The sequence below is a fragment of the Microchirus variegatus genome, assembly GCF_963457635.1.
Source record: "Microchirus variegatus genome assembly, chromosome: 14".
Taxonomy (NCBI): Eukaryota; Metazoa; Chordata; class Actinopteri; order Pleuronectiformes; family Soleidae; genus Microchirus; species Microchirus variegatus.
The window spans coordinates 17,051,669-17,064,418 of NC_139815.1; the positions used below are offsets into that span (position 1 = coordinate 17,051,669).

At 40.2% G+C, this 12,750-nt stretch overlaps 1 protein-coding gene across 1 annotated transcript; it reads left to right on the plus strand.

Annotated features, from left to right (window-relative positions):
- Positions 1–3,787: 3,787 nt before the first annotated feature.
- Positions 3,788–12,063, plus strand: dnaja2a (DnaJ heat shock protein family (Hsp40) member A2a). The gene is made up of 9 exons (XM_083900928.1): positions 3,788–3,915; positions 5,081–5,140; positions 5,689–5,912; positions 6,084–6,164; positions 6,262–6,395; positions 6,475–6,671; positions 8,603–8,747; positions 10,166–10,293; positions 10,883–12,063. Exons 1-9 carry the CDS (start codon positions 3,838–3,840, stop codon positions 11,069–11,071), a joined length of 1,236 nt encoding a protein of 411 aa, XP_083757054.1. The 5' UTR covers positions 3,788–3,837; the 3' UTR covers positions 11,072–12,063.
- Positions 12,064–12,750: the final 687 nt, after the last annotated feature.

The following is a 12,750-nucleotide window of genomic DNA, read 5'->3' on the forward strand; positions in this document are numbered from 1 at the left end:
ACGATAAGACATATTTTGGTTAGAAGAGAAGAAAAGACTGTTCGTGCTCTGCAGCATTCAGGCAATAAGTAATTGTTGATGAAGTATGAAGTGTTTTCTTGTGAGGCCTGCACTGAAATGAAAATAGCAACCATCCAACTCCCAATCCCTGCATTCACTTGGAGAAAATGTAATTTCTCAACTTCCCCATGAGCTGGGAATTTAAAATAAGCACAACCCGTTTTCCTGCAGAGACAAACATGTAGCCTATATGGGAATCATTTATTATTTCAACCACTGGTTGTATAAGTTCATTCTGTTGAATTAAATGAGAACTTACTCACCTCCTTGTGTGAAACGTTTCTCTTCATGTGACCAAGACAGAGCTGGAGATGGAGATTTCACACAAAGGTAAGACATGCATTATGGCAGGTGGACTTTGAGGAATCATACAATGTTTTTCACTTTGCTGGGATTGGGATTTACATGTGCATGGGTTTTCTCTGGGTTCAGTTTCCTCCCATAGTCCGAAAACATGCAGATTTAAAGATTAGGCAGATAGGACACTCTTAATTGACTAGGTGTGAGTGTGAGAGTGGATGTCTCCGTTTGTCTCGGTGTGATGGACTGATGATCTGTCCAGGGTGTACCCAACCTTTTCGCTCTGTCAGATGAGAGGATAAAGCGCTAGAAGATGAGTTAGTGATTGGGATTTAGGCATAATTTATTTTCTGAAGTGTGTGTGTAAACCCTTTGGTGTAGTTCATGGTTGAATATTCAGGATTTTGGGCTAATTTATTCCAGTAGAAGCAATATACGAGATTGGCTTTAAACATTGAACAAAAGGCATAAAACAGAGCATATTTTTTATTGAGTGTCACATTCAAAAGCTTTTATGCATTTTCTTTCTGTCTCTTGCTCTCTACAAGCACATTTCACTCTCCTTACTGTCACAATGCATTTGTCCAGTCTAATATGGTATCCTTTTCAAAATGTCAGATCCTAATGGCCACATGCATTATCCTCTTTGACATGGATGCTTGTTGTTCTAGCTATATCTATCCATCACCCATTCTTCCTTCCACCCATTATCTCCCCCTGCTTCTCCTTTAAGGATCATGGAGGGAGCTGGAGCCAATCCCAGATGACATGTGTTGAGAAGCACCATGGTGAGGTAGTCTAGGTGTTTGAAAATAAAATACTGTGCTTGGGCAGATGATCTTTCTAAAAATGAAACTACTGTTAGTTGTTACATCAGCGCTAAAACTGAATAGCTGACCATACAAAGGTTACATTGCAGTTTACTTGGATTTAAAACATCATCCTTACAGTGTACAATGTGTACATGTACAGTATAATCACCCAAATGTTTTCGCAGTATCACGAGGAGAGATATCATCAACATTCACAGGAAACAACCGACAGACAGACGTCACGTTTTATTTACTGCTAAATTAAACTGGGGTTATTCCCCAAGGTTTAGTTCCCATGCGAGGCATGACATGTCTCCTGGTGACGTTTCTGAGTGGTATCATGTAACAGGCAATCTTGCTGTGAGGCAACAGTGATCAGGATCTGAATGATACACTGTCACTACTCCTGTTTAAGATCACTGTCGTTGTAAATATCTTTGTAGAATTGCCTTTTTTGTTTGATTGATGCAAGTGTTAACCAAATAAACAGGTTTACATCAAATAAGCTTTTATTTCAGTTTAACAGTTTAAGTTAAACAGTCAGGTGATTGTGCACAAAAGGGAAATTAAGTATGGTTATTTTCAATTTCTCCCAAATGAAAATTATGTCACCCAAATTTTACACACTGGACCAATTTCAATTTGATACAACAAAATGAATATGGAACAATAGATACAGTAAAAAATAGATTTATGTGTAAATGTGTTGCCTCAATCACTGGAGATAGGAGAACCTGAATTATTGTGGTACTGGGGAGTCTGATAGGTGATGACGGCATGGAAGAGCCTGTGAGTAATGTGAAGCATGTGATTGGATGAGTGTGTGGCTGAACGTGCCCCTGAGCTGCCTCGGCTCACCACAGAGAGGATATTGGGCGTTGTCTGTGACATCGTTCCCTCTCATCCTCTTCTCTGTCACTGCCCCCAACACTGTCCACTTCCATCCACACCACAGCCTTCCTCTCCAGCTTATACAAGGTTTGTTAGCACCACAATTAACAACGCCACCTCCTCACTACAGCGCAGTGTCTGCAGACTGGTAGAACAGCTCGGTTCACGCAGTGAAATATCTAAACCTCATTAGAGTGAACAGGCTGCTCCTCTGATCTGTTTCTTCCTATCGAGAGCCACCATTTTGTCTGGGCAGTTCTGTCTGTTGTTCAAATCAAATCAATTTCATGTAGCACCAAAACACAACATGCATAGTAAGGTAGAGACCTTGCAATAGCTGTATGTGCATGTAAGTGTCCACATATTCATTTAAAAACAACAGAGAGCAACACATAAACAAGTCACAGTCACTTCAGCAGCTCCTTGTATGCACTGGCACCCATAAAACACATTGTGCCACCTTCAGGTGAGCACAGATCATAAATTAGTCCACAAAAACGGCACTATTTTTAAATTAAAAACAAAAAAACAGACTTCTCCCTCTCCCTTACTACATTGTTGTCTGGGTCTCTGCTCTCCAGCTGACCCCGTGTAGGACATGCTCTTGAGCCAAAGCAGAGGTCAGAGGTGTAAAAAAAATATATATATGGCAACAACACAGTTTCTTGGGATTCAAAACTGTTGCTGCCAACACAAGTCTGTAAAGCAACCAGGTAGCCTGACATACTGCACAATGTTATGGCTTATTAAAGTCATCTGAAATCCAGCAGGTGGGGTCCCATTCCACTTTGTAGCTTCTCCAGATATGTGCAGTGCAAGCTGTTTGAAGCAGATAGACAAGATAGGGGTGGGACTATACCACTTTTTCCTGATACCAATACCGATATCACAAACTTGAGTATCTGTCATTTTAGGCCATTTATGAGTAATTTCAAAGTCACAGTTCTCCAACTGTGTAACAACTATTGTTCTCCCAATAAGAAGAAATAAACAGCCCAAAACATGACTCAGCTAAAAGGCTTTTGCCGATTTGTATTTACATTTTTACAGTCTGTGCATAGTAAAGCATGTGATATATAGGATTTGTGGATTGTATTGGATTTAAACTTTTTGTCTGTCTGATGTCCAATCCAGTCATTTTCCTATCCCAAGTATTAAATTGACTCCAGACAGTTAAAATACACACCAAGGACCTGAAGCTGGAGCCTTTCATATGTCTACGTAACATGTAATATTAGACAGAAATATATGTATATATATATATATATATATATTTATATGTTTCTGTATTTCTACATTGGACATTGAAAGGGATCATGAACACAATCAAACACACACATCACAGACACCTAAACCTAAAAGCTTCTGGGTCACCCACAGCCACATGCACAAACAAACCAATAAAAGACAAAAAGAGCCATCAAAGTCACTCACCATTAAGTTTTATTTGCAAAGCAGGGAGACAAGCGTCATCAGGTGTAGTAATGCATGTTAATGTGATGTTTTTAATCCGTTAAAGACTCGGTGATTGAGTTCACTTTACTTATATGATGTCCTCTGAAGTTAATCACGCAGTATATGTTGCAATTTGGTGTTTGTTCCTTTTAATAACGATATTGGCTGGCATGCTACATTCCTGCAGCCTGGGGGCAGCAACAGAAACGAGTGCCGAAGTTCCCGGAAACGAAGACACGAGGCGAACAAAACATTTTGCACCGGCTCCTCTTTGTCCACCCCACCTCACCGCTGAAGCAACATCATCCACGGCAGCGCCATGGCAAATGTTGACGATACCAAACTGTATGACATCCTCGGAGTCTCCACATCCGCAACTGAAAATGAGTTGAAAAAGGCAAGTAGACTTGAAAGGCGCGTGTAGAGCCCGTGTGTCGTTTGTAATCGTTAACATTGCTACGATCAGGAAGTGCGTTGCTGTGGGCAGCTAGCTTAAACTAGCCACTAACCGGCTAAAACCGTAAGCTAACCAGCCGAGATGGTCGTATGACGATGCGTCTCAAACAAGTCATAGTTAAAGGTTTAGTTAAACAGTGTGGTGATTTCACAAAATTTGGCCTGGATCCCTCTTAATTATATTGTGTGGTGGTGTTTTATCATGGGTGGCGTCAACCGAAGTGAGAGTCCGTACGAGTTTAAAAGTTTGACCCCACGTTAGCTATAGCTTCAGCTAACGTGTTTGCCAAAGTGCTAGCTAAGCCGGTCGATGGTTGTGGGAACTGTTGGATTATGTTGAAATTATGACAAGCTAGTCGACTAATGACACGTCAATATAGGACGTGTGACATTTAAAGCAACGATCGTATAGTATCGAAAACGAGAGTAATCTTGGAACATGCATGTCTATTAGCGTTAGCGTGTCCGTTCATCTTAACATTCAATGTATAAATGGCATCTTTTCATTTCATCCTTATGTATTTAATCATAACATTGAAGTCGCAACGTCCAATTTGTCAACCCATCTGATGATACAACGAGAAATATTAAAACTAACTGTCATCAGAAACGTCGCGGTTATCCCTTGCTAGCATTAGCTAGCTGGTTGAAACACGGCGTGTCATTTTAACCACCTGATTGGACCGTTTCAGTCCTGACTATGAGGTTATACGGATATGATGATTAATAAGTACTCTCGCAATGCGCGGAAAGTATATCAACGTTTAAGGCAACACCGTGTTATCTAGTATGCGTTATCTAGTCGTCGTCAACTCGTGTTTGCTAAAGACGCTAATTAGCGTAAGCACGTTAAGCCAGAACGTGAATCAATAACAACGTCAGACATTTTGAATAGCCTTTTATGTTTCCATGCGCAGTACCACTTTCATTACTGCACTGTAATACCCTTATTGTATGTGATTGTAAAGCATCATCACATACTATCGTTGTAGTTCGATGTCTTTAATTTTTTGCATGGTGGAAGATGTCCCTTTATGTACAGACCAGGAAAAACCACAGTTATAGGGGTTTTAATTAATAAGGTATCATATTTTGTATTCTCTCAGGCATACCGGAAACTGGCAAAAGAATACCACCCTGACAAGAACCCAAACGCTGGCGACAAGGTAAGATGACATTTTCTTTATGTGTTGTAGGTTATGGCCCTAAGGAAAACATTTAGAATTTGTTGGTGACTGGGGTTAAGGGTTTTCTTTTAACATGACTACCAAAACTGAAAACACAGGATGTTCACCCTAATTCAACCGCTCGGAGTCACTGTGATGTGAGGATAAAGTTGGTAGACACTCGAAAGATGGGTGTTAATGTTGGGGTTGTAAACAAATATGTACTCTGTACTAAACTGTAGGGGTGAGCTCCATAGAGAAAAATGAGAAGCATGTATTTCTCTACATACATTTTACATTCTGTAATTATGTGTGTGACATAATCACACACAAAATGCCAGCCTAAATGAGGCTTTGATTGGAAAATAATGCTTACGTATTTACTGCTGATGTCAAAGACTGAAACAATTTCTTGCTGACCATTTCAGTCCTCTTACGAGCATGTTTGGGCTTAGTTTTGCAACTACCTTGATTTGCAGTTGTGTTCTTATTAATTGCATGTTGTTTGGTTTCTTTGTTGATTTTTATTTTGTCCTCTCAAAATATAGTTTAAAGAAATCAGCTTCGCCTATGAGGTGTTGTCCAACCCTGAGAAGAGGGAACTCTATGATCGCTATGGAGAAAAAGGCTTGCGTGAAGGTGGTGGGGGTGGCCCAGGGATGGATGATATCTTCTCCCACATCTTTGGTGGTGGGCTCTTTGGCTTTTCTGGTGGGAGTCGAGCCAGAAACGGAGGTCGCAGGAGAGGAGAGGACATGGTCCATCCACTCAAGTAAGACGATACTAGACACAAACAGGGAGATTAATTGAATCATATTTTTTACTTTTTGGTGACTTTATTTTTCACAAATAATCAAAGCACTCGACATGTTCATAACATGCCACATTTTACTAATTTTGTCTTGATTCATTTCAGTATGTTAACATCTCATGTTTTCCCCAGGGTCTCACTGGAGGATCTTTATAATGGAAAAACAACTAAACTACAACTTAGCAAGAATGTTCTGTGTGGTACCTGTAATGGGTAAGTTGCAGCCTGTTATAGTCTATTGCATTTCTCATTTTATCCTTTTAGTTTTACTGAGTTTGTGTGTATTTGAATGTTTTTGTGTATGATCCAGGCAAGGTGGGAAGACTGGTGCGGTACAAAAATGTGCAACGTGTAGGGGGCGTGGAATGCGCATCATGATCAGACAGCTGGCGCCTGGGATGGTCCAGCAGATGCAGTCCGTCTGTACTGATTGTAATGGTGAAGGTAAGTGGCACCAATTGTGATAACCCATTTCATAACCCAAGTTTTCAGCGTTACCTTACTTTTTCTCTAATTCCCCCAGGGGAAGTTATCAGTGAGAAGGACCGCTGTAAAAAATGTGAGGGAAAGAAGGTCATCAAGGAAGTGAAGATTCTAGAGGTACATGTGGACAAAGGAATGAAGCACAACCAGAAAATTACCTTTGGAGGGGAAGCTGACCAGGCACCTGGTGTCGAGCCTGGGGATATAGTTCTGGTCTTGCAGGAGAAAGAGCATGAGGTTGGTTCAGTAACTTTCACAAAAATCTCACTGTATTCATCTTACACAGCTACAGTATCTGTGCGCCCTTGAGCAATATGTGTTATTTTGTCAGTAATTTATTTTTTTTGAATTACTATTCAGGGCACACATTTTGTTATATCATTGATTTGTCACTAAGTATATTCCTCATATTAGTGGCCTGTATTTCCAACCCAATTTCCATCACCTGTTCACAACTTTTCACTACTTTCTTCAGAAACTAAATTGTTGAATGTTTACACATTTGTGAAGTTTTCTTATGCAACACCATCAACATCAGTTTGTAACAACTGATGACGGAACACGGACTAGGCAGGATGCTATTGAGAGGTCATGTGATCACATAGGCCAACTAGTCCTAATGGGACACTAATTGAATTTAAATTAGAAAAAACTAATTGAAATAAAAAATTTCCCTTTTTTTTGGATCTGTGAAGTCTATATGTATCTTGTTTTATCCATCAATCATGCAGGCTTGCTTAGGTAAGCTGCAGAAGCTGGCTAATCTTTTGGCTGTATTCTGTCCCTCCCTGGATGAAGCAATAGTTTCTTTATCCGCAGCATTAGAGCAACACAAATGGAGCCAAGAAAAGCCTTGTGCTCTACTGTTTGTCAGGCTACTTGGGATTAATTTCATGGAAAGACATACTACAGATATATTTTAGTTTGAGTTCATAAACACCTGGTATAATTGACTTGGGTATGCTGAATAAAATTTATACTGGTACTTTTGTCATAACACAAATGTGTGTTTTATGTTTTCTGGCATAGTGATGAGTAACTTGTTAGCAGTCACATTCAGCTGGTGGTACTGTTGTCTTAAGTGCTGAGGAGCAGATTGTCTTGACAGACAGTGCTGTTAGTGCTGTATATATTTAGGTGTACCTCAATGGGTGTCGTGGGTTAGGGTTAGTTAATATCGTCCAACCTATAATGACTACGGCTTATCTAATCCTATACATCTGTGTTGGATGATGAAGTGGTTGTTAGAATTTGCAGTCTTTAAATTTAAAGCACCAGAGGTGGTTATTTGAGCTGCCTTCTGTCATGTCAGTCTTGTGTAGTGTTTAATTATTACAGTGTACATAGAAATATTTGGAACAGGCACTTTGTTTACTCTGAAAAAAAATCTGTTTACAGTCCAATCTAAGGATAAACAACTACTGTTTTTAGCATATGAAGTGTTAAAAAAGATCAGTGCTAAATGTCCCGTTGTCTTGAAGAATATGGTCAACATGGTACCTGTCAGAAAAAATAGAATTACAAGTCTCATGCTTGTGGGACATTTCTGGGTAAAGTGCTGCTGCAGGGATGAAGTGAAATTAGTGGTTATGTAACAGTTTTTAATCGTTTAAAGTGCATCTATCGTCTCGAAGTAGCAGTCGGCTCTTTATCATGTCAAGGCACTGCATCTGCCCCTACAGATAATGGTTGTGCTTCCACAGAGGTGGAATTGGTACAAGCAATGCCTCTCACACTGCATGGTAATTTTGGTTGAACTGGAACAGTGGACTGAGCTGTTGCAATGCTCCTGGCATTTTGTCCCAGGAGGTTTGTCTTATCCTTGGAGGTTGAAGGTGTCACTTAAGGGTGGAGTCAAAGTAGGTTACTGGAGCTGGCAACATCAATACACTTGACTTCAAATTGACCAAAGAATCACTGCTGTGGATGCACTACTCCCATGATTAATACATAGAAATTAAGTTTTACATATCAACTTTTTGTGGTGGTGATCAAAGATTCTCCTAATGAAATAATCACAGCTTTTACAGTCTTGTTGGCCCCATATCCTGAGACTTAATGCTAGATATGCTGTTTTTTTTCTCCAGTAAAATCACTGACAAAATTATTATTTACATAAACAAGAAGTGTCATCCCTTTGAACCATCCTTTTTCTCTTTAATTTTCAGACATTCCGACGAGATGGAAATGACCTACACATTACTCATAAGATTGGTCTGGTGGAGGCACTGTGCGGCTTCCAGTTCATGCTGAAGCACTTAGACAGCAGACAGATTGTTGTGAAGTACCCTGCTGGCAAAGTAATTGAACCAGGTAAGACTCTTGTTCATGTAGGACCCCCTGTTCAGATTTGGCATGGTATGTCCTGAGTGAGCTGAATACAAATAGAATGAGTAGTTTGGGGAGAAGGCCTATATTTTAGTTTTATGGGAAATTATAATTCACTTGGCAAATTCTATTGACACAGATTAAATTATCAATGAGTGAAACAGTCAATGAAATAATAGTTTGAACCTGAACCATGGAGTGGAATCCTAATTAATGTTATTGGTTGAAAACATACCATTCCTACCATTTAATGTCAGAAATATGTGTTGTGAAGGTCTATTAAATTAGTTGTTTTTCCCCCAGGACATGCTTTAGCATTACATACACACGTTGTACGAGGTTTGACAGCTAATCAGCTGCTAATGTATACAACCAACTTTCAGGCATCATTGTCGCATCATTCTGATTCAAAGGCCAATGATCCCAGAATTTGACAGATGCAAAACAAAAATAGCCTTCTAAAGCGTCGACGGAGAGCCTGTCGAAGAGCCTCTGCGTCGTCTCTGACTGCACAAAATATTTTTTAAGTGTCTGTCACTCCAACAAGGAGCAACAGAGACGGCAAAAGCTGCGATTGGTCATCAGGACAGGCCGAGCGAAGCTGCTTTGCCAGCTCATAGTGCGTACCGAGCGTCCACAGAGGCGGAGCTGTTCACCGCCGACAACGTTGCTGCCAAACTATAAATGCGTCATATCTTAACACACAGTGCATGTTTAGACTCTAAATGGCTAATTGCTCACCTCAAATTATCTTAAAACTGCGTTCTGTGACACAGAAAAGTGAGAAACGGCCACTGTTTCAACAGTCTTTCTCCCTCGGACGCCATTGCTCACTTTAGCCAGAAGCACAACGACCTTGCACAGCGACCTTTACTGATCGGGCGGGAAATTGCAGCGCGTATCCGTCACAGAGACGCAGAAGTATGAAGGCTCAAGGTGTCTCCGTGCTGAAGCAGTCGGAGAAGTATAATATACTCTTCCAGTATATGCTGTCTTGTCACCTTCATCCTCATCACCTTGAAACAGGGCTTTTTGAAACATGACCATCTTAAAGTGATCTACTCAGAGTCCCTGCCGATTACTGAGCACAAAATGCACTTTGATCTGGAGCCAAAGTCGAGGACTGACTACTGGACTTGATAAATGAGGAAAAGTCAAGTTCATGAACACCCCCAGTGAGCTGTAGAAAGACTCTCCTTACAGTTTGGACCTAGGGCTGTGTGTACTTTATACTTAGTGTCATTTGAGTGTTTGTGCTCATCAGTCCACAGTCAACAAAATATATCAGGATATGATTTTTGGTCCATCACACAGTGTGTGTATATACTTTTATGTGGTTATACTTGATACTGTAAGGTTTAACTGGCAAGGAAACCTTGTTTAACATGTTGCATCTTTTCCAGGCTCAGTGAGGGTGGTGCGAGGAGAGGGTATGCCACAGTACCGCAACCCGTTTGAGAAAGGAGATCTGTTCATCAAGTTTGATGTCCAGTTCCCAGACAACAACTGGATCAGCCCCGAGAAACTTGCCGTAAGACATGTTACTTCATAAACTGTTAATAAAGTTGGTTTTGGGATTTTCACTGTGAAGATAGACATTCTTAACAGCATTTCTGGAGTTTGGTGTGAATGGAGATGTTTCCTGAATCAATCCTGGGTTTATGGGAAACGTTTTCAAAATAACAAAGAGAAAGACTTGCGTTTTGTTGTTAGTGTGTGGATAGGCCTTCAGTCTTTATTAGTGTTCGAACATGTGAGTTTTGGAGTCTAAAGACAGATTTAGATGGATGTCACCATGCAGATTAAATTATAATAAAAATCAATCTTTATTTGCAATTGTGTTAAACAACCTGATTCCTTATAAATGTGTTAAAAACATAATAGTGTTATAGAGTCAGGAAACGGAAGAGGGTAACCTCACATGTTTCTCAGGATTTAAGATGCTACATTTATACCAATAATGCCAATCAGGGATTGAGGTTTTTTCCACAATAACCACTGAATCCCATCTGTAGCCCTGCACTCTTGGCCTAAAAGCCATCTGATGTTACCTCATGTTGAGGAAAAGTAATGAGGTCATCTGTTTAAGCTGCATTGTGATGAATGGCCTTCATGTGCAGGAGCTGGAGGACATGTTGCCCTCACGGTCAGAGCAACCCATCATCACTGCGGACATGGAGGAGGTTGACCTACAGGATTATGACGTCAGCCAGAGTTCAACGTCAGGAAACCGCAGAGAGGCCTACAATGACAGCTCTGACGAAGAGGGCGGACACCATGGGCCGGGGGTACAGTGTGCCCACCAGTAATCTCATACTCTCTCTCTCTTTCTGTCTCATACAGATGCGCCCGCGCCCACATATATATACACACACACACACACATCCACAGACATGCACAAACATGACCCATATTATACTTGGAGAAAATGTATGAGTTGCAGAGTAAACAAGAAGGTATTTCGGACTGGAAAGGCTTGGTAGGTCGTTACGCACTGATCAGATAATCACATTCAAACATGGCACCAAGATTATTATTGTTGACCATGTTTTAATTATTTTGATCTTTATGTGAGGAAATCTCACTGAGGCAGTCAAAACATTGCCACCCCAAATATATATATTGAGAGGTTTAACAGCAGCTTCACAAATTCATCAGGTGATTAATCAAAACAAATGGTTGCCCCGGTGACCACTGCCAGGTGTCTCCTGTGATCTGGTGCTAAATGCTACTCTCCTTCACCTCACCACTCTTCTATTCCTATTTCACCTCTGTTAAATCCATTCCCCTGTGCTAATGCAAACTCCAGATGGGTCAAAGAATGTTCTTGTTTTCTGAGTGTGTGTGACTTGCATTTTGTTTTCATAGTATTTACAATAATTAATTTAAAAGATAACTAATGTGTATACACAGACAAAGCAGCCGAGCAATGTGACATGCAGATCCACGAGATCGTTTATTCATGGACTTCATAGGATTTGTTTCTGATCTTCAAAGCTTTATTTTCTTTGTAGGTTTTTACTTGTTTTTCCTTTCTTAAAATTTTAATTCAAACTGAAGTTTGGTTATTGTGTATATCTTTGAACCGGTTGTTGGTAAGCTTCTTAAGCTGCTGTGTTGAAAGCTGTGTGATTTTTAAAATAAAGAAAATAAAAATCGCGTGAAATGACAAAAACATGTAGCCTGTATCTGTGCTGAAACCATGTGCATGTAAAAAGCTTTGGTTCTTGCACTTCAACATCTGTCAATTAAAGCGGCACACTTCTGAAGAAAATGTCTATGAAGTTGTTGAATAAATTGTTCAAATATTTCTTTGTGTATTTCTGTTTTTCTCCATCCTCATTTTTAAGCCTCAAAATGAAAATCAGAAAAGCCCCCTAGTGGATCTAATGCATAAATACACATAAATTATTTACTGATCCCAGTGACTTTTGCAATAAATACCAGCTACCAAAATACCACACTGTTTGTGTTAAATATACTAATCTGCATTTTCATCAGTCAGTCACCTTTATAAATATGAATGACACCACAGCTCATTCTCAAGCTGTTCAAATTATGCAAATATAGGCGCTTCTTGTAGAGCCAGATACTCTACATAATTTATGAGTTGGATTTGTCATCGGATCATTCAAAACCACACACTGGAAGGTGTAAGTGAGGGGAATGTATCAGTTCAATATACATATGTCAAAATGTCTGAGGAAACCGAAGAAAACCCACGCAAGCAACAGGCGAAGTTAACACAGAAACTGCTCGCTACGTGCGTCACCGTGTGGGCCCACGTTGGGTCGCGCAGTGCCATCTGGGTTACTTTATATTCGCCTACCTGTCTATCCTGTGCGGGCGGGATCACGGAATTTTTAACAGCAATTTATACAATTTATACGTATACAGATAAATATGTGTGTTATGCCATGTATATAATAATTATATTCACCATGCGGTGTCACCGGCGCCGTGGCTTAGATGGTTAAAGCGCCTGTCT